Raw genomic sequence first — 22,415 nt, 5'->3', positions numbered from 1 at the left:
TGTAATTGAACACTTTGTATATTGACCCCCCAAAATAATACCTTGCCACCCCTTTTTTAAAAGTCTAGCTCCGCCACTGGCGTGCGTATACACTTACCTTGACGCACACGCACTGCAAGCAGAGAGATGATTTCTGCTTGCCTTCGCAAAAATTGTCTTCGGCGAACAGCCCTGCTGTCTTTTGAACGATTTCATTATTTTTGCGGCAGACAGATGCAAGTGTGTTTCTGTATCTTGATGTTGAAAACAAAACCAAAGGTTAAAAAAGAACAAATGTGAACCAAGCAAGTCTATTCATTGAATGTTGACCTTTTCATTTCGCGGTTATCAAGCAACACGATTACGCACAAGCTGCAGCTTGATGACGCAAGCGTACCGCGGTTCGGATACAAATATATAATGTGAACACAGTCCATAGGGGGGAGCAATCGAACTCTGGTTCGGAACAGGCAATCGAACCAAGTGTGAAAGCCCCCTGAAATGAATTAAATGCTCCATGCAGAAACAGCTCAAATAAACACTAACATGGTCAATTCTCCAGTGTAACATTTCCCAAAATCACAAAGTCATGAGAAATGTGCACAAAAAGCATCAGAGGCATTGTGTGGTTATGAAATAACTGCAGGTTTTATTACAGTGATCTACATAAGGATGGCTCAGACAAGCCCACCCCTAAATCCTACAGTTCAACCAGGTTTTTCTCAAAAAGAAAAAAGGAACAAATAAACAAAGCAGGTAAAAAACACGAGCGTTTTAAAATGAGAAAGGTACACAAATTTAAATCACTTCTGAAGACACAAGTGTAAAACATCCAGCATGTTCGTTAGCTATAACAATGACGTCCACTCTTCCACGTTGGAAAAGAGGGGAATGAGACGACGCGCTGGTATTTAGCTGGTGTCCATCTGTTTGAAGAACAAAAAGATTCATTACAAACCATGCTTTTTAAAAGGACACTTCAAAACAAAAAGCATTGTTGAATCTTAACCCACCCTAGCGTTGTAGGCATCTAGCTGAGCGTCCAACTCTTCAGCAGAGAGCTGCTGTTTGCTGTTGCCACCTCTTCCCCCTCGTCCCCGACCTCTGGATCCTCCACCACCACCACCACCACCACGTCCTCCTCGACCTTTCTGTGTGCTGAAGGATCCAATCCTGTTTCTGTTCATGCCGCCACCACCGCCGCCACCTCCACGATTAAGACTGTTTGGAAGCCAGGAAAATAAAATGTTATCATACAGACAATAGTGAAAAACAGAAGCAGATTAAACTGTGTGATCTTCCTTACCCCTGCATTGGAGTCCGCCTCTGTGCATCGATCTGTGATGTAACGAGCTGTATGTTCATTGGACGACCTAAAAGAGAGTTTACATAAAGCCTTAGTACAGTTGCCAACAGATTCAACACCTCAGGGTTTCCACACATTTGGACAAATTTATTTCCATGACGTTTCCAGTAGCGGTAGACCGGTCAATTGGTTTCAGAGGGGTATTCCAGAAAGCAGGTTAAGCGACTTGACCAGTTAAATTTACTCCAGAGTAATCAGATACAAGCAGAGTAAGCTTTCTACTCACAAAATGGAGGTAACATTCAGGCTATGTTAGTAGCCATAGCAACTTACTCTTGGAATATAACCTGCTCTGGAGTAGGATATGTTCCAGAGTTAGTTTATTTCAGGTAGATGCTAGAACGTTTTAGGAGACTGTCAGCGCATGCGTGCCCTTTTAATGGCGATACAGTGGGCGAGAGTTCAGATTACGCACAATATTATACTTTTAAAAGCAATATTACGGTAAACTGCAATATTTTCTTTACCTCACAAATCTTTACTGCGGCATTTCTAGTCTCACACCACAGATTTGCATTCAAAAGTGAACAAACGGTGTATATTTTGATTCAACTTTTAATGGGAAGTTTTTAATATTGTAATATTTAATGCATTTTTAATCACTAATTCAGTGAAAAGAATTCCCTGACATTTCCAGGTTTTCCATGGCAGAGGGAACACTTTCCAAGACTTGCCATTTCTAATAGCTAATGAATAAGGATTCAATACAAAAAGAACCCCTCGCCAAGTTCAATGTCTAGCAGATAAACAGCAGCCAAGAACTATAAAAATTCACTATAGAAATGTACATGATTTAAGTATTCTTTTCATGACTTTCCCAGAATTGAAATGTTCATTTTAAAATAAATGATCCAGGCACGATACAAGTTAAGATCAACCGACAGCATTTGTGGCATAATGTTGATTACCACATAAATGCTATTTAGACTGTCCTTTTCTTTTTTAAAAAGCAAACATTGAGGCACATACAATGGAAGTGAAAGGGGCCAATCTGTGCACATTAAAATACTGTTTCAAAAGTAGTGTAGTGATAAAAAAAAAACTTGTGCACAATAGCCAGATTTGACAAAATACATTTTACAACTTCGCTGAAAACCCTGTAATTAAACAGCTTCACAGCTTAAATGATACAAAAGTTAACAAGAATTAATGCAAGTGCTTTTATAAAATTATAAGCTCCCCATTTCGACGTTTAAACCCTCCAAAAATTTTACCCATTCACTTACATTGCAAGTGTCTCACTGTAACACAAATTTGTGCGCGCAAAGGACGAGTTGACTTTTGTTGTTGTGCCAATCAACATGCCACAAATGCTGTCGATTGAGTTCAACTTGTTTTGAATTCACAATATTCCTGTAAAACCACTACATGAATGTGGGAACCCTGACAGCAGAACAGAATTTATTAGAAAGAATAATTACTTGTATAACACATACCATCAAGAGGAACACCGTTGTACTGCTTCATAGCTTTCAAGGCGTCCGCTTTCCTCTCAAAGTGAACATCAGCAGTGCCAAGGCTGCGTCCCGACCGATCGTAATGTACCGCCGCTTTCTTCAAAGTGCCGAATTCTGCGAAGAGTTCCTGTAGCAAAAACCATTCATTTAGCTTCAACAAATCCGTAACAAAAGCCAATCGTGCAACTCGATCCATCAATTGATACATACCTGGATGTCTGCATCAGAGACCCCAAAGTCAAGATTGGACACGAGAAGTTTGCCACCGGTCTCCATGCCTGCTCCACCTCCACCACCGCCTCCTGCGTTCACACTGTAGCCGTTGTCAAACAGGTCATGCTGCCACTTGTCTGGGAGCTGCTTGGGCTGCAACAGATGAGAGAGAACGCACCTGCTAACTTCGGTTCCCCAATCAGTCACTGACAGTCCACTCGGCTGGGTGTTGGGGCAAGCAGGGGGCTCCGCTTCAACAAGGCCAGGGGCACCCAGTGCGCTTACTGTGATTTCCAGCAATCCCTGCCCACCCCATCACTACAAACAAGTAAACCGTTGCAGGACACGGAACAGATGGTAGGAATAATGTACAACGCCAGTCAAAAAGGCATCTAAAATGACTATACAAGCCTAAACTCAATATATCTCTCAAAATGCACTACATGTAAACTATTTCAAAAGAGCAGGTTAAAGGAATAGTTCACCAATTTCTTTTAATTCTCATTTACCGACCCCCATACAATCCTAGATGTGCATGACTTTCTTCTGCTGAAGAATATTTTCAGCTCTATAGGTCCATACAATGTACATAAATGGTACCACAACTTTGAAGCTCCAAAAAGTACATAAAGGCAGCATAAAAGCAATCCATATGACTCCATTGGTTAAATCCATGTCTTCTGAAGAGACATGACAGCTGTGGGTGAGAAACATCTTAATATTAAAGTCCTTTTTCTATCAGTTCTCTTCTCTGGCCAGTAGGTGTCGATTTACACAAAGAATGTGAAAGCAAAAGTGGAGATTTATAGTAAAATAGGACATATTGATCAGTTTTGCACCCACACCTATATAATTTCTGAAAACATTGCTTTAACCACTGGAATATGTTATGCTGTATTTATGCACTTTATGGAGCTTCAAAGTTCTGGTAACTAAGCAGTCACTTGCATTGAATGGACCAAACAAGCGGAGATAGTCTTACAGATTTGTGTGTTGCAGAACAAAAGAAAGTCATACACATCTGGGATGACACGAGAGTGAATAAATTAGGGAATTTTCATTTTTGGGTGAACGGTCCCTTTAAGAAAAAAAAAAACAACACTTGATAGCATACACCCTTGATAACGTGCCCACTCTTTTGGTAGCACCCATCTGGCTACCATTAAACCCAAAGAGTCTTTTTTGCCGCTTGCCGTTCAATCCAAATAATTCCCAGCAGGCCTCCACTGGATGGAATTGGACGTTCCAGGGGTATCCGGTGGGTGAAATCACAGGTGATGTCCATAGATGATTAAGAGTGGAAAAGTGTCCATTGTTGGGATGTAAAGCTGCCCATGGCGACCACTGAGCGTCCATTTTGAACCCACGCCATTTTGCTGTGGTTACATAATTCACTCCCTAATATTAATAAACAAAACTACAATTTAGAAGGGGGGTCTCCAAAAATCGGTGGACCAAGATGGTCAAAGTCCATCCATCCATCATGTTGGGGGGTTTTAACACTAGGCTACTATCTTTCTGCTTTCAGCGATAATCGACAATGAACACCCTCCCAAACAAGGAAAGCTTCCCACAGAGGACTGAGAGCCTTCTTTTAGTTGGGCTTTAATTGCAGCAAAAATGGTAGGATTTTGAAACCTCAATGCAGATGTTGGCTGGATGTCGTCGAAAACAAAGAACGGAGAACAAACTGCGTTTATGAATGGCCGTCTCCAAAATGGCGGAGAGAAAAGCCGCTCCGAGCCACGATGTTGCCGAGGCCGCCGCTTCACGCTCCACACGGACGGCAAGACACGCGGGCTTAGGGAGAGAACACATTATGCACAATATATATCTACAGAGCTTCTCCGCACTACACTCCCAGAGAAACTCCAGGGGCATGTGCGGCCGGCAGCCCAGAAAGACAACAACGGACTTCACCCAGGCATGTGGATGTGCCCGTGATTTTCTCCGCTTTCTCCTACCCTGCTGTACGGCGTAGGTCTGCTTCTGCCGCGGCTCAGGTTCTGGCGGTTCCTCATGGGGCCCGATCCTCCTCCGCGGCCTCCGAAGCCTCCGCCTGTATTTCCGAGCCGTCCGGCGCCACCGCCGCGGCCTGTGCCTCCCCGGCTGCCGCGGCCTCCTCTCCCGCCGCCGCGCCCGCCTCCACCGCGCTGCTGCCTAGTTTGCTTAATGATGTCGTCTAAGGACATATCCATCTTGTCTGCCATTGTGTGTCCTCTGTTAACGCTACACACTGTCGTTAGTTAAAACCACAACCCGTACGTGATGCGCTATCTTGCGGTGCTGTTCACTCACAAGAGGAAACGACGTCGCAGACGCCAGCGCGGTATTTATAGTGGAAACGCCTATTACGTAGAACAGTGTGACGACCACTTCCTGTTTAGGGTTCCATTGGTCAGGAAAGCGCAGTTCAATACAAGTTAAGCTCTATATGGATATATATATATATATATATATATATATATATATATATATATATATATATATATATATATATATATATATATATAGCACTGTATTTGTGCCACAATATTAATTACCACAAAATTTAATTTCTACTCGTTCCTCCCTTTCTTTAAAAAAGAAGCAATATTCAGTGTTCCAGTGAGGCATTTACAGTGGAAGTAAATGGAGTCAATTAGTAAATGATAAAATAAACTGTTTCAAAAGTAAAGACACAAGACATAAACAACATGTGTGTTAATATGATTTTAGTGTGATAAAATCACTTACTGACCTTTTCTGTGTAAAGTTAAATCTAATTTTACAACTTCCTTGCATGACGATGCAATTTCAACAAACCCTAAAACAACTGTAAAAATGACAATTTAAACAATGTTACAACAACTTTTTTTAAATTATAAGATTCACATTTCTGCCTTTAAAGCCTAAAAAAGTGGCCCCATTCACTTCCATTGTAAGTGTCTCACTGTAACCTAAATTTTTGCTTTTTAAAATGAAAAGGGCGACAAGTCCAAATTAATTTTTGTGGCAATCAAAATTATGCCACAGATGCTGTTCTTTTATCTTGTATCGAACCTGGAATATCCATTTAAGACTAACTACAAATGGAGCTTTGTGGCTTTTCTTGAAAAGAACTGTTTTTGCTGTGAATGTATTATCAATATTAATAATATGAATCAATATGATAGTTCCCCCAGTTCTACCATAATTTTAGTTAAACAATAGTAGTCAATTTGAGCCTACAGGGGTTTTCAAGCTGGGTCCCGTGACACTCAGGGGGCCGCAAGGGGGTCCATGAAAAAATGTATGTGTAAACATTTACCAAATTTGAAATTGTTACAGATTCATTCTGTTTTCTAAGGCCTAAAAATAGATTTGAATAGAACTGAAAAGGTTTTTCTTAAGGTTTATACATCTAACGGTAATCTAATAGTGGGTAGAAACAAGACGTGGTCAACTTAATAAAAAATCGGGCTTAGAACAATGACAATATAAAATCAAATTATTTAATTTCGCAAACAACATATGTCTATATCACACTATTTTTCTTACATGAAGGGGTCTTTACACATGAAAATATGTTACTGCCTTTGTATTTTTTGGAGGGGGTTTCTTCGCAAAGGGGTCACCATATTTGGAGGTCTGTGGCATAAAAAACTGAAAAAAAACCCTGGCCTACAAAGCGTCACTGAAAATATTATTAAACTGCTAATAGTATTTACAGGCGTTTTCTCTAATATGTTACTATAAAATTTAACATGCAACTATATTAATGGTAAGCATTACTTTACAATGAAGATAAAGCATTATCATAATAAAAGTTCAAAAACAAAATACTACCCATACTACTCTTACTACATAAGAGTAGAAATAAAAAGATAAGTATGGTTATGCCATTCTGAACTCGGCATCAGACAGTGACATTTAAAGCACTTAAATAATACATATTTATATGAAAACTGTAAAAATCAAACTCGCACATAACAGGAGCTGATGCTTGAATCACAATAACAATAAGAAAATACAAATTACACAGCTTGCTATGATCACACAAAATTACTCAGCAGAAAATATTTTATTATTATTATTACCATGAAAGTCCAACATTCTTTATGGTCCGCTTCTTCTAATGGCCACAGAAAGATGGACATGCGTGTTAGATTTTCAAAATCACAACCTGAAACCTTCCCCCCATCAAAACAAACTCTAAATGAATGAATTATGCATTTCTTTAGCAGGTGAGAGGTGAGAGTTAGCAGGTGAGAAATACCTCCATCAGTGGATAATAGGGCACCTTTGTTTGTTTTGAGTAAAGGCAAATATTCATTTTTAAATCCTCTTAATTGCCTTTTGTGCATTTGGCAGTTTTGATGGATCCTAATCATGATACAGGTGTTAAACACCCAAACTACTTTTCTTTTATGAAAACAAAAAAGTCAGTAAGTAACACTTAAAAACAGATATTCACAAAGGCCACCAGAAATAGCTAAACTTCACAAATAGGTTGGCCTTCAGAAACATGATAATCTACACTCTTAAAAATAAAGGTTCTTTATTAACATCCATAGAACCTCATAGTGGAAAAAGGTTCTTTAGACAAAAAAAGGGTTCTTAAAAATGGTTCTTTTAGGGAACTTTCACAGAAAGTTTCTTTGGGTCTTCTATGGCATTGCTGCGAAACACCCTTTTTGGAACCTTTATTTTTAAGAGTGTATAGATAACACAATCACGGGAGATTGTAGATTACTAAAACCCAAATCATCTCTTGAGTTAGCCTAAATACAGATGGGGCAACATTGCAATACATGATTTAAAATTAATTCAGTACATTCCCATTTCTTAAAACCGATTTGTTCAATGTGCTCTGACTGAATATATGTTTTTGAATAGGAACACAGTTGATGAAATGTGTTTCTAAATGCAGGCAACAGTTTGGATTAACAATAGGAGGCATGCAACTTTTAAGACCTAAATCTTTCGAGGAGCACAGTTCGGTTTCCTGTGTTGACATTTTCTATTGAAAGAGGAAGTTGGAATGGGACGTCCACTGAAAACAATAATATTTTGACTACTCAATTGACTGAGTAAACTTGTTCCCTCAATTAAACTGATTAATGGCATCTACAAAACGTAATTAAGTTCAACTGATGCTAGGTCAAACATCATGTAAACTTAATTCTCCACTGAAACACCTGTAATTCAGTTGCACATACAGAAGGAGAACTGGGATAGTGTTAACAGGGTCCAACTTCAACAAAGGGGGCACAGATCACCCTAATGGTGACATCACACAAAACAACATCTATAATACAACAAAAGAGCCTCTATGAATTCTTAATTCAGAAAACTGTGAAATTTAAATGCATGATATGTCTGTTAAAAGTTCATTTTGTCAACTTTTAGAAGTACACAAGCATGTAGATGGCTTCACAGCCAACAGACATGAACTAAGTCACAAACTTCTGATTTTATAGTGTCTTTAAAGAGATGCAGTGAGATAAATATAATCCAGAGAAGTTGAGACAGCATAAAAGAAATCTTTATTTAATATTTTTTAAAGACTGGGAATGAAAGATGTTGAAAAGTTTACTTCAAGTTCTTGAAGGAATCAATAGTTAAAAATTGAGGTTTATCTACTAAAAATATTTGGCGAGCCAAACTTGCCTGTGCTTTCAGTCAAAACGTTCTATATTTCTTCGTTCTCTCAAACTAACTGAACAGTCAGCCCTTCAATACTCTGCTCCTGGTAATGAATGTGCTTGAACAAGGAGCAGATTACAGGACTGTATCCCATCGACAGAAAGTTTGTGTGGACACTGTCCAATAGTATAAGCAACTGTTCTTGGCAAAATAAAAGAAAGTGCATGAGGAAATATCTAAACCTAAAACCAAAGAAAAACCCATGAAAAGTCACATCAGGGCTTTACTGGAACAGAGAGCCCAGACAAACATGAAAAAGGGAATGGCCTCTCATACGGCTCTTGGAAATGTAATGTATAAATAGATGTCAGCCTGTAAGTCCAGTCCACAGGTCCATGAGGCAGAGAAGAGAAAGGCTTTCTTGATTAATGTGGCCAAATATTCTGGCTTGTGGCTTTTTGTTGGCTGACAGAAAATTGGTAGATTTAAAGGTCCCAAATGTAATTCGGAGGACAAAAAAGCAAAACAAAAAAACTGCTGGATCACAAAGAGCCAGGGAATGGTCTAAGACTTTTTGGAGTCTTGTGTGTTCCGCTTCTTAAGGTCACTCAGGTCAACTGGTATAAAAGCTGAAAGAAATAAGAAACAAATTAAGTTTCAACCATATTGCATCATCAGTTATGCAATATCAATGAAATGTTTTTGTGGCAAATTGAGATAATGAAATAAAGTTATTAAAACATACACATGCAAGAGCACAACACATATTTACATTGCGTAAAGGCTGAAGTATTCTTCAGTTTTCCACGTGCACTACGTTTCACGCACAGTGCGGTTGACAAATTCCATCCCCAGCACAGTACGCGCAAACTATCCCACATAGTTTTTCAAAACACGTGACTGTGCACGTCGTCTGTCATTGCTGTGGTGTGCATGCATTGTAGTGCTGGAACTAACGATTATTTTGATAACCGACTAATTGAACAATTATTCGAACGGTTATTGGACTATTCAGCGATTATTGCAACGATTAATCATTAGCTCTTAAATTATTCAGCTTGTGTTCCCACTTAAAAAGGTTGTATTAAACGTGCTTACTAACAATAAAGAGGACAAAATCATCTTTTAAAAATACTTCTAAATGACATTCGCCGAATTAGGTGGTGGTACCGATAACCAATTAATCAAGACTTGTGTTGCTGCAAAACAAAAATAGCCGTTTTCCAATCAGTGGGTGTTTTCAAACCAAGATTGGCATTTTCCAACCACTTTACACGATTTGCCTACTACATTGAGCCTACTTTCACTGGATAGTTCAGAAACACCCATCCTGGTTTGGAAACGCCCACTGATTACTCCATTGAAATTCATTACTTTCATGGGATAGTTGAAAAACACCCATCCTGATTTGAAAACACACACAGATTGAGAAATGGCCATTCTTGTTCTGCAGAGACCTATACTTCGATTAATCAGATGATAGTTTGTAAAATAGCAGCATTTCCATTTTCACGTTACGCCACAGTTTCATAATGAACTGATAATATTTTTACATCTCTCACTCCCAGTCAATCAGTCCCCCGCTGTATGCGCACATGTTCACACACGCACTGGAACCAATAATCTAACGTTAATGTTATTACCAGCGGCTCTGACAACGTAACTATTTTCAGCATCTGAGGAGCAAGTTCAACACAGGTAACCACTTTTGCTTCATTTCTTTTATGGCTCACAGGGCTCGACAATAACGCTTGTCTGGGACAAGTGGATATTTGAAGGGGCAAGTGAATTTCACTTGCCCGACCGGACAGACTATTCGTGATTCGTGAAATAAAATTTCAGTAGTCGGTACCAATACCAGTGAAATTTCACGGTTCTTGATATCACAGTAAAAATATTAATACACTGTGAATGATTCTCATGTGAATGAACGTGAATGATTCGCATTAATGAGTACCTGAATGGTCAAACACTAGGGCTGTCGATCGATTAAAATTTTTTATTGAATTAATTACTTAAATATGGTGTCCCGATTAATTAATCGCATATACAAATATTTGTTATATTTAAATATAAAAAATTCTCAATTTTCATTAAATTAAAATGCATTACATTCCTGTAGCAGAAGAGTTCATTATTGATAAGACAATACAAAAAGTGGCTTTAGAATACAATGTATTGTTTACTACCATATTATTGATCATAAGTCAATCATTGACACACAGTTCACAGCAATCCATTTCACAAGTGAATTTGTCAATCAGTTGGAGATTTATTATGAGGGCTTGTTTAAGGACCCGCCAATTTCAACAAGCGTCAGACATATTTGTGTAGTGTCTCGGGTGTGTTGCATCACTTCACTGTGTCAAGTTAAATATAATTTAATACATAGAACACATCTTGAGATCTCTTAGTTCGGATTTGCACTCAATCAAGTGTTTTTTAATTCAAGAACGTAATGCATGTTTGTGTTGTTGCTGCTAAAGTTTGTTTTCTTCACTGTATAAACTGTGCGTTGCCACACAGCTGAAGTTTCACTTACTGCCCTCTGGAGTAAACAGGTGGTACTACAAGCTTACATTTCTCAGGAATCTTCCGTATTACAGTCCGGGGGTATTGCGATTTATTGAGTAATTTTTTTTTAAAATCGACAGCCCTATCAAATACATTTCAAAAGTTTGCCACAAATGCCCATCTTGGTGAGGTATTCATGTAAACACAGAGTGATGTCTAAAGTGAACAAAGCTGATTTGTATTAAAATGTTGTACTTGTAAGTGTAAATGTAAGCTAATAGAACTGCTGCTGTCTAGTGTGTCATTATAATAATAAAACAATCATAACAAGAAAACAGTCTTACACTGAAGAGCAGTTGTAGCATTATTTTGCATTTCATTCAGAATGTTTACATGATACTGCTGTTAAAATCTTTTAAAGCTCTCAAATTGCACCAGATTGATGCATTTAAATTTAAAATGTGACACATTTTTATCTGGGGACCGTGCCCCCAGATATCCCTAGAGGGTCCAAGGTCCACCCACCACAGTCTCACAAAATCCTGTGGGAAACACTGAAATAGATTTATAGAATGTAAAAAAAAAGGAATCTTAGTCTTTACTTACTATGAAGAGTACTTAGTCCAAAATGAATAAAACTCAGATTTAGTTTATTGTGCAACCAAAATCCCAATAATAAAAAAGTGCATTTGGTGCATAACGTGGGACATTTTACTGTAAACAAGCCAAAAACATAAAACAGTTGCTTGACAGTAGCAGCAAATGACAGCTGAGTGGAAACAATGCCCAAACGAATGTGCAGAAGATTTGCACAAATAATTCCCATGCTTTCGCCCAGGTCGAGATCCACAGGAAGCAGAATGTATGTAAATGTAAAGCTGGCACTTTAGGTGCAAGTGATTTAGAAGCACACATTAGCTCTGCAAAGCATAAAGGGTCAGCAAAAGGTGAAAGTTCATCAGGGAAATTAACGGACTACTATTGCAACCAGGTCAAATTGTTATTCATTATTCACATTGCTTCATTTTCCATGGGCATTCAACATAATAGTAATGGTAAATTAAGTTACATTCATGGCATCAAATATTTTATTTTAGTACATGGACATTCAAAGAATGTTGGGCATTTTTATATATGTTATGCTAATAACAGTATCTTTTTCACTGTATTAAAGTTTGCATTCATAGTAACACTGTTTTGAACCCTATTATTCCACCCCACCCCAATGGGGTGCTATTTACAATTAGCTATTTATATTATTTATTCTTCATTTTAATGGTCAGCATTTTAATGATCCTGAACATACAATACTGATGTTTATTTGGCTATTTATTTCATTTTTATTTATTCTTTATTGTTCATTTCTAGAATTTGTTGACAATGTATAATAATAATGTCAGATATTCTTTGATAAAAATATTTGTTTAAGATAGCAGCCTTCTGAGTACATTTGCAAAGTCATATCGGTGCAAAATTGGTGAATTGGTGCAGAAAAAGTTCTGTTTTCATTTAAGCTAAAAAATTTACTACATAGGCCACCATATCGATAATTGGTGCATTTTTCCCCTCTAGAATCGAAATCCTATAGCGGTCGGGCTCTAGTGTGTGTGTACACACACACACACACACACACACACACACACACACACACAGTTGAAGTCAGAAGTTTACATACACCTCAGCCAAATACATTTAAACTTAGAAAACTTTCCATGTCTTAGGTCAGTTAGGATCACTACTTTATTTTAAGAATGTGAAATGTCAGAATAATAACAGATAATTATTTATTTCAGCTTTTATTTTTTTCATTACATTCCCAGTGGGTCAAAAGTTTACATTGCCTTTAAATTGTTTAACTTGGGTCAAGCGTTTTGCGTAGCTTTCCACAATAAGTGGCTGGAATTTTGGCCCATTCCTCCAGACAGAACTGGTGTAACTGAGTCAGGTTTGTAGGCCTCCTTGCTCGCACACGCTTTTTCAGTTCTGCCCACAAATTGCCATCTATTTTGTTAAGTACACCAGTCCCTCCTGCAGCAAAGCACCCCCACAACATGATGCTGCCACACCCATGCTTCACGGTTGAGATGGTGTTCTTTGGCTTGCAAGCTTCACCCTTTATCCTCCAAACATAATGATGGTCATTATGGCCAAACAGTTACATTTTTGTTTCATCAGACCAGATGACATTTATCCAACAATTAAGATCTTTGTCCCCATGTGCACTTGCAAACTGTAATCTGGCTTTTTTTTTATGGAGGTTTGGGAGCAGTGGCTTCTTCCTTGCGGAGCAGCCTTTCAGGTTATGTCGATATAGGACTCATTTTACTGTGGATATAGATACTTGTCTACCTGTTTGCTCCAGCATCTTCATAAGGTCCTTTGCTGTTGTTCTGGGATTGTTTTGCACTTTTTGCACCAAACTACGTTCATTTCTAGGAGACAGAATGCATCCCCTTCCTGAGCGGTATGATGGCTGCACGGTCCCATGGTGTTTATACTTGCGTACTATTGTTTGTACAGATGAATGTGGTATCTTGAGGAGTTTGGAAATTGCCCCCAAGAATGAACCAGACTTGTAGAGGTCCAAATTTTTTTTGAAGGTAGGCCTTAAAATACATCCAAATGTACACCTCCCTTTCAGAATACCTCAAATCAGAAGCTAATTGTCTAAAGGCTTGACAAAAGCTGCTAAAAGGCAAAATTAACTTAGTGTATGTAAACTTCTGACCCACAGGAATTGTGATATAGTCAATTAAAAGAGAAACAACAGGTCTGTAAACAATTGTTGGAAAAATTACTTATGTCATGCACAAAGTAGATGTCCTAATCGACTTGCCAAAACTATAGATTGCTAATATTAAATCTGTGGAGTGGTTAAAAAATTTGTTTTAATGACTTTAGCCTACGTGTATCTAAACTTCTGACTTCAACTGTATACTGTGTGTGTATGTGTGTGTATGTGTATGTATATATATATACATATATACATATATATATATATATATACATATATATATACATATATATATATATATACACACACACATACACACTGTATATGAGTTTATATATGTCACCAGATGACGTTTAATGAGGAATTTATTATTATTCACAAGATATGTGCTGATGGGGCACATTTGCATGTACTCGCATTTTTCTTTCCATGTCATCGCATAAATTACAAATATGTTGAATATAGTAAATGAAAGCTTTGGATACAGCCCATAGATCCACATGATTTATTTTTTTCACTTCTGGAGGCTGCTGTTATAGTGTAGAGCACAGGCGTTCTAACAGTAGAATCCTCCCGTGCCGGCCACAGAGAAAGGAGGAGGAATAAACAGAAAAGCAAAAAACTATCAGCAACTATCTGCACATTGGCCAATAACCAATAATTCCAAAAAGCAACTACCAGTGCTGATTAATCGGTAAAACTGATATATCGGCCTACCTCTGATAGGAGCTCACAGTCACAATAATATACTTTGAAAAGCTGAGCGCTCGACCCTGCACGAGACATAACAGCATGTGGAAAAACAAAGTATTCCCTATCTTAAGTCGCAGGAAGTCATTGAAGGTGTTTACATTTAGAGTGAAATCGGGCTAATAGGAAAATTTGTGATGATCATTTTACTCTTAAACCTAAAGAAAAGAAAAACTGGTTAAGCCGTTTGCAGGTTGTCAGGTCATTAAGCACAACAAGTGTAAGATCATGCATGTAAACACACTCAATCTGTTCAGTAACTGTCTTGCCTTGAGAAAATTATACATGGTAATCAACTTACAACGTAGGTTAGGATTAGGGTTTTTCTCCACATACTCCTGTGGTCCACGGTCATTACGTTCACTATTTTGTGGGGATTTAATGTCTCTCAAAACACAAAGCCATGCTAGAGAGAAAATATAAAACATAAACATGACAACATTTGTATTTTGAAAGCCAGTTATACATTCTAACATAATGCACAGTCTTAAAGGTGCTTCCACATGACTCGCATCAGCATTGCCCCATACACTGAACTCTATGGAGTGAAACGCTAGTACCATGCTTCTATCAAGAGCTATGACGCGATGCTCAAAATTCTAACAATTTCAGCTTTGAACCCATCGCCGCTGACCTTTCTAAGAGTTTACTGTGCACACCTTACACTTTTTTTGCCTGCCAAACTCGTAAAATCACCACTCCGTGATGCTATCTGCAATACTTGTCATGTGGAGGTCAAAGCGGCGCTTGATGCTTCCATTGAGTGGTGCGTTAACAGCCTGACACAAGTCAAGTGGAAGTCACTTTAGGTACAGAGTTGACATATAAAACATATTTTTTATAAAGATTGCACTCAAAAAGAGACAATTTCAAGCCAAATGTATATTTTACAGTTGAGCATATGAACCAAATAAGTCCACCCATATCAAGTTTTACATGTTTTCCTATAGATAAGTGAACAGCCTTTTAATAAACTGGGTATTAAATCTAATACCTACCTCTGATTTAAACACTCATGTTATGTTTTGTTACAAACAGCCAAAATGTAGTCCAAAGAGGTGTGTGCCAAAATTATTGTATAAGTGCATATACTATGTACTATGCACCTATACTTTTTTTTTTTGAGCCCCGGGGTGACTGTACAGTTTAGTATGTATTCATTTGTTGTACTGTTGACAGAAACATGGATATTTCCAGAGGATACAGCAACACCCTCTGCTCTCTCAAACAACTTCTCCTTCTCTCACACTCCTCGACATACATGTAGGGGTGGGGGAACAGGTTTGCTCATTCCAAACTGGACATTTTCACAACACTACTCTCTATGTTACAAAACTTATTTTGAATAACATGCCATAACTACAATGTAACCCACAATAATCCATGTTGTTGTCATCTATCGCTCTCCAGGTCAGCAGGCAACATTTCTTGAGGAGCTGGATGTCCTATTGTCCTCCTTTACTGAAGATGGTAGGCCACTTGGGGTTCTTGGAGATTTCAACATACACCAAGACAAGCCCCAGGCCACTGAACTTCATGCTCTTCTGGCCTTGTTTGACTTGGAAAGACTAAGCACCACAGCAACTTACAGATTGGGCAACCAGCTGGACCTCATTTTTACATGTAACTGTACCAACACAAATATGTTTGTTACGCCTTTACATGTCTCTGATCACTACTTTGTTAAATTCAACATGACTCTCCCATCTATATTTAAACAGACTCCACCTTTGGTTTGCTTTCGCCATAACCTCAATTCTCTTTCACCCACATGCATTTCCACTGCTGTCTCTACCTCTCTTCCCACACAAAACTTATTTTCCATCCTGGATGATTTTCCACCCTGGATGTAAACACTGCCACAGACACACTTAAGTTCTACTTTAAAAACCTGTCTAGACAGCATCTGTCCTCTCTCCTTTAGGCCAGCATGTATGACACCACCCAGCCTTGATCTCAGGGAAGCTGAGAGGAGATGGCAGAAATCTAAAGATTCAGCAGATCTGGTTAAGTATCAGTCTCTGCTTGCATCTTTTTCAGATAACATTAAATCTGCAAAAAATTCCTATGACCAGTACAAGATCAACAGCACCACAGAAAATCACAACTTATTTAGAACTTTCAACACACTTCTCTGTCACCCCCTCCACCTCACTGACAACAGATGTCTTCACCACATTTTTTATTAATAAGGTTACAGCCATCAGCAATACATTCTCACCACCACACCCTCTTAAATACCCACCTCCTGTATGCAGCTCTTCTGTCTCTATGTTCTCTCTTCACCACCTGTTCCCTTGACCCCATTTCTTCCCACCTTCTCCAAACCATCTCTCCATCCATCCTACCTGCACTCACACACAATTAACACATATCTACTTACAGGCATTTTCCCCACTACATTTAAGCAGGCTCGAGTAACCCCGCTGCTTAAAAAAACCTGAACTTAGAATATTACAGACCTGTCTCTCTCATCCCATTCATGGCAAAAACACTTGAAGGGCAGTTTTCAAGAACAAAATGCAGGATGACAATCAGTCAGGCTTCAAAAGTCACTGAGACAGGCGAGTGCTGGATCCAGATCATTCGTCCTGATTCTACTGGACCTTTCTGTAGCCTTTGACATGGTCAACCATCAGATCCTATTCCCACCCTCTCTACTCTGGGCGTCACAGTAACTGTACTTTTCTGGTTTAATTCCTAACTCTCAGGTAGGTCCTTCAAGGTTGCCTGGAGAGGTGAGGCGTCCAAGTAACATCAGCTACTTACTTGGGTACCTCAGGGCTCAGTGCTTGGGCCACTTCTCTTCTCTATATACAAAATATCACTTGGATCCATCATTCAGAAACATGGTTTCTCATACCACTGCTATGCAGATGACACACAGCTCTACTTGTCTTTCTAGCTCAACGACACCATGTTGACTGCTCAAATCTTGGCTTGTTTGACAGACATCTCAGCCTGGATAAAGGAACACCACTTGCAAATTAACCCATTGAAGATTGAGCTACTTGTCTTTCCAGCCAACCCTGCTGTTGAACACAACATCACCATGCAGCTGGGTTCAACTAAAGTAATGCCTTCCAAAACGGTCAGAAATCTAGGGGTAACCATTAATAACCAACTCAAGTTCAAAGACCACATCTCAAAAGACAGCACAATCATGTAGATTTATACTCTACAATATCAGGAAAATAAGACCCTTCCTCTCTGAACATGCCACACAACGTCTTGTTCGGTCACTTGTCATAACTATATAGTTGTATAACATAACTAGACTGGACTACTGTAACGCTTTCATTGCAGGTCTCCCTGCATGTGCAATTAGACTCCTGCAAATTATACAGAATGCAGCAGCATATCTGGTCTTTAATGAACCAAAGAGACTGCATGCTACATCACTCCTTGTCTATCTTCACTGGCTGCCGATTGATGCATGTATCAAATTCAAGACTCTGATGCTGCCATACAGAACAGTCAATGGGTCTGCTCCAGCATACCTAAAATCATTTCTGCAGAGCTACGTTCCCGCCTTGTTGTACCAACACAAAGAGGCACCAAAACACTTTCCCGAATTTTCGGATTCACTATATCATGTTGATGGAATAAACTTCCCAACTCCATCTGTGAAGCAAACTGGTTTATGAAGCAAAACTACATTTCCCATCATTATATGTGTGGCAGCACGATAATGATAAAAGACAGATAACGCATCAATTACAGACCTAACGCACAGTTTTGCATTTAATTTGGTTGCATTGGTGCTAAAAAGCTTCCTGTCTTTGTAAGTAAAAAAATATAAAATACAAAATGGGTGCATTCTTTCCAAATTAAATCACTTGAAATACGTTGCATCATATTTACGACTTACAACATTGTAAGTACAAACTTAGGAGGACTTTAACGCAGCATAATTAGGAACAATGGGGGTTAATGGTGGTGTTCCTTGTAAGGCCACAAGACAAAAAAATATTTATGCATTATAAATATATGAAGATGCTCAACAAATCTTTTTAAATACAGAATATTGTTTTTAAATACGTTTTTATAGTTCAAAATAAAACAACGAGTAGGGTGTGTGTGATTAATAGCATCACTTGCTACTATACTGACTACAGAAATGTATAGCCTATAGAAAATTATATAACTTTTTCAGACCTAGAAATCACAACTTCACAAATTCTGTGATATTTCCAGGTTTTCAATGACTGCAGGAACCCTGTAGGTAAAAATAATGCTGAATTATAAAGCAGACTTACTATCATAGATAAAGCGCACATTTTCTTCATGTGCTGGTGTGAAAATCTCTCCTGAATTCGTTGGTGATCGAGGGCTGGAAGTCCTCTTGTATGTATGCATTCTAGGAGTAGAAGAGCTGGAAGAGACGTAGAAACAAGATTGCGACAAGATGCAGGTATTCATTCTTTATTTCTACATTTATTTTACATTTTAGAATAATAGAAATATATAAATAGAATAGAAAAATAGTTAGAATAATAATTTTTGTTGGATAACTATTATAAAATAAAAGACATCAAATAGTCATGAAAAAACACAAATAGAAACATGACAATTATATAGTGGTCAGAAAATCTATCTTTTAGCTTCTTCACTTTGGTGATTCTTCTAACCAAATTCATAAGGTAAATCCTGATTTTTTTATACTTCAATGGTCTCAGCAGGTCAAATTGACCTTGTTCGTTAAATCATAGTTCAACAGTCACATTTTGCACCATTTCACCAATAACCTGTCACTAATTTATGAATATAAAATGTCCTAATTTTATATACAGTAAATGCTTCAAATTTACATTACAATATATGTAGGTACTGGTCATCGGGAGAACCGGGACTTTTCCCGGGTGTGAAACGGGTCCATGATATGACAAATGGTCTGTGAAATGGAGTCGCAATTTGCAGAAGGGGGCTGCGATATGCAGAAGGGAACAGCAAAACACAAGTACTCAACTACAAAATTACTCGAAACGCAACATGTTGGTTGCTTTTTCCTTTACTATCCAGTCCAACTTTGTAAAGTAATTAATCTGTAGGATCAATATTTATCTTATATTTGTCTGCAAAACTAATTTCAAGCATTTAAAGGAATATTCCGGAATCAATACAAGTGAAGCTCTATTGACCGCATTTGTGGCATAATATTAATTGCCACAAAAATATATTTTCAATCATCCCTCCTTTTCTAAAAAAAAAAAAAGCACAATTTGTGGTTTCAGTGAGTCACTTACAATTGAAGTAAATGGGGCCAATTTGTAAACGTTAAAATACTTACTGTTTCAAAAGTATAGCCACAAGTCATAAACAATATGTGTTAACGTGATAAAATCGCTTGCTAAACTTTTCTGTGTAAAGTTATAAGCACATTTTACAACTTTGTTGTAATTAAATAATTTTTTTCTGGTAATCAACATTATGGCACAAAAGCTGTCGATTGAGCTTAACTTGAATTGAACCTGGAATATTAATTTAAACATAATAATTTAAATCAAAAGGATTTTAAGTTCATATCAAAAGCATATCCAAAATTTTTACTGGTAGTAAAAACTAAAATACAATTAATTTAACAAGATTGTTTTGTGCAAACGTAGACTTTTGTTTTTGGTGTAAAGAAGTCAGGGTTTTATGGGTTATTAAGATTACATATAAAACAAAAAAAAAAAACTTACCTTGTCATTCTGTTAATGTCTATTGCCTCACAATCTTAGTATGAGGCTTCACAGGGTAGTTTGCCGGTTCTTCAACGTGTCTCCTTTAGAAAGAAGACAGTGATTGTCATCAAAGTACATTTGAATGAAATCTATAATTAACAAAAACCAAAACCGAATACAAATTCCACCGTATGCAGCAGCGCCATCAATCAATAAAAACATCAGTAATATTTACATCTGAGCGGAGACATTGGTATTACACACAGATAGATTTCTGGTAGGACAGATAGACGACAAAACGTAAAATGTAAATCACGGAAAATAATTCAGCCTCTCCATGTTTGTTATTGTTCATCTGTTGTCTGCTAGCATGTGTTGTCATAGTGGGGAAACTGTTGCCGACTGAACAAACAGACCGCGAAAGACTGAGAATCAATGGCATTTCATGAAAAGCATATACACCACGAGAATCAAACCTGTCTGTGTGTTTTTGTTTCTTTCTTCGGCTTAACTCGACCAAAACGTTGCTAATGCCAACAAATTATTTCCGGGTCAGCTGAAAAAAAAAAAGTGTCGCGTGCGCGCATGCGCCAGCAGAATATTTTCATTTGATGACGCGCAGTTTGTTGCTATCAAACAGTTTAGCATGCTAACCACTGATCTATATATATATAAGATAGAGAGAGAGAGAGACCCTTGTATGTCATTAACATACAAAAAAGAACTCTAAATTTTTGGATGCATTTAAAGGGTAACTAAACCCTAAACCAACTTTTTTTAGTTAATGATCTGTAAGCATGGGGCTTTATTAGTACTGGTCATTGATTCAAGTAATTTATTTGACATTTGTGTATAAAGTGTTTTAATTCTACAATATATGGTGTAAAAACGTCTGAGTGCTGCCCTCTTCAGGTTGAACGGTGGCTACTGCAGTTGAATTTTCCTATTGGCTGTTGCGGTACTTCGTGACGTAAGCGGTGACAGCTGACGTAAGCAGGTTCCAGCTCACCACGCCAGATTCATGTACATGTCGTCTTGCGACCGTGTGAGGAATAATAATAACATAGAGTCTGACAGCAGCTGTCAATTAATCCGTCACTATGAGTCTCAGGTGCCTCCCCGCTCAGCCCCGAACTCGGTTCGTTCCCTCTATCCCCGCCGGGGTCTCCCCACTTTTCCAGCATTTTCAAATATTTCTAGTGGGTGGAGTCAGACTCTGAGCAGGTGTTTAGTTACCCTTTAAAATCAAGTCCCACAGAATCGCTTCATTATAAAGCGCTACAAACCCAAGAACTGAATCCTGAAAACAGTCCCCTCAGTCAGCTGGTTCTGAGACTCACTAACCCACTACTAACAGTACTAACAGTAACCAGCCTCAGACCAGCACTGCTTTACAACCAAACATCAGAATAAATCAGATCATCAAACAATCTCAAATCACCTATCTGGAACATTGGGATCAAGAAACTAAAACACAAAGCAAATTACAATTCTATCGGACTCTAAAATCAAAGTATGAATTGGAAGAGTATCTCCTGACTGTCAGAGATACAAAGCAGAGACAGATCCTGAGCAAGTACAGGCTGAGTGAGCACAGTCTCGCCATCGAGAGAGGGAGACACAGAAAAACATGGTTACCCAGAGAAGAAAGGGTGTGTGCTCACTGTACGACAGGTGAGGTCGAGACAGAGGTGCACTTTCTCCTTCACTGCCCAAAATTTAAAAATACAAGGGACATTTATATGCATAAATTAACACACACAGCATAGACAAATTTATAACCATGATAGAACAAGAACAAATGAACATAATACTTGGAGAGGGACACACAGCAGCACTGGCTGCAAGATATGTTTTAACGTGTCACAGTCTGAGAGACAGTGGGTGAATCTGTGTTATGTGTTTTACCCCCGTGTGTCACCCCAATGTTCACCACAGTGACCCTCAGTTTATGTGTGTATATTCATTTATGTGTAAGTATATGTCAGTTCTCTTCAGTTATTTAAACACTGTGGTCTTCAGCAGTTCTGAACCTGTTTTGTATTTATTTTTAATATTTATTTTTATATTTGTTAAATTTGTTAAACTAAATGTATAGATTAAGATGTAGTTCTGCTTTGGCAATATTG

General features: G+C 38.1%; 2 protein-coding genes across 2 annotated transcripts; both read right to left on the bottom strand.

Moving 5' to 3' along the window:
- Positions 1-600: 600 nt before the first annotated feature.
- On the bottom strand, positions 601-5,328 carry LOC127648072 (THO complex subunit 4-like). Its single transcript, XM_052132672.1, has 6 exons — positions 4,980-5,328; positions 3,013-3,168; positions 2,782-2,929; positions 1,286-1,352; positions 993-1,200; positions 601-905 (listed from the first exon to the last, which is right to left on the bottom strand). Exons 1-6 carry the CDS (start codon positions 5,223-5,225, stop codon positions 891-893), a joined length of 840 nt encoding a protein of 279 aa, XP_051988632.1. The 5' UTR covers positions 5,226-5,328; the 3' UTR covers positions 601-890.
- A 1,232-nt stretch (positions 5,329-6,560) lies between these two features.
- Positions 6,561-20,837, bottom strand: LOC127648075 (mapk-regulated corepressor-interacting protein 1). The gene is made up of 5 exons (XM_052132676.1): positions 20,763-20,837; positions 20,305-20,387; positions 18,880-18,995; positions 14,922-15,026; positions 6,561-9,251 (listed from the first exon to the last, which is right to left on the bottom strand). Exons 2-5 carry the CDS (start codon positions 20,310-20,312, stop codon positions 9,187-9,189), a joined length of 294 nt encoding a protein of 97 aa, XP_051988636.1. The 5' UTR covers positions 20,313-20,387; positions 20,763-20,837; the 3' UTR covers positions 6,561-9,186.
- Positions 20,838-22,415: the final 1,578 nt, after the last annotated feature.

Source organism: Xyrauchen texanus, chromosome 8 (assembly GCF_025860055.1).
Source record: "Xyrauchen texanus isolate HMW12.3.18 chromosome 8, RBS_HiC_50CHRs, whole genome shotgun sequence".
Lineage (NCBI taxonomy): Eukaryota > Metazoa > Chordata > Actinopteri > Cypriniformes > Catostomidae > Xyrauchen > Xyrauchen texanus.
This window is presented reverse-complemented; position numbering and strand designations above follow the sequence as displayed.

Excerpts from the sequence above, each read along its gene's own strand:
- LOC127648072 (XM_052132672.1), bottom strand. The coding sequence starts at position 5,225 with ATGGCAGACAAGATGGATATGTCCTTAGACGACATCATTAAGCAAACT. Across the intron at positions 2,930-3,012 it reads TCTCTGATGCAGACATCCAG|GAACTCTTCGCAGAATTCGG; the intron begins GTATGTATCAAT and ends TTTTTGCTACAG. Across the intron at positions 1,353-2,781 it reads CAACGGTGTTCCTCTTGATG|GTCGTCCAATGAACATACAG; the intron begins GTATGTGTTATA and ends ACTCTCTTTTAG.
- LOC127648075 (XM_052132676.1), bottom strand. Across the intron at positions 15,027-18,879 it reads TGTGCGCTTTATCTATGATA|CATGGCTTTGTGTTTTGAGA; the intron begins GTAAGTCTGCTT and ends TTTTCTCTCTAG. Across the intron at positions 9,252-14,921 it reads CCCTAATCCTAACCTACGTT|CTTTTATACCAGTTGACCTG; the intron begins GTAAGTTGATTA and ends TATTTCTTTCAG.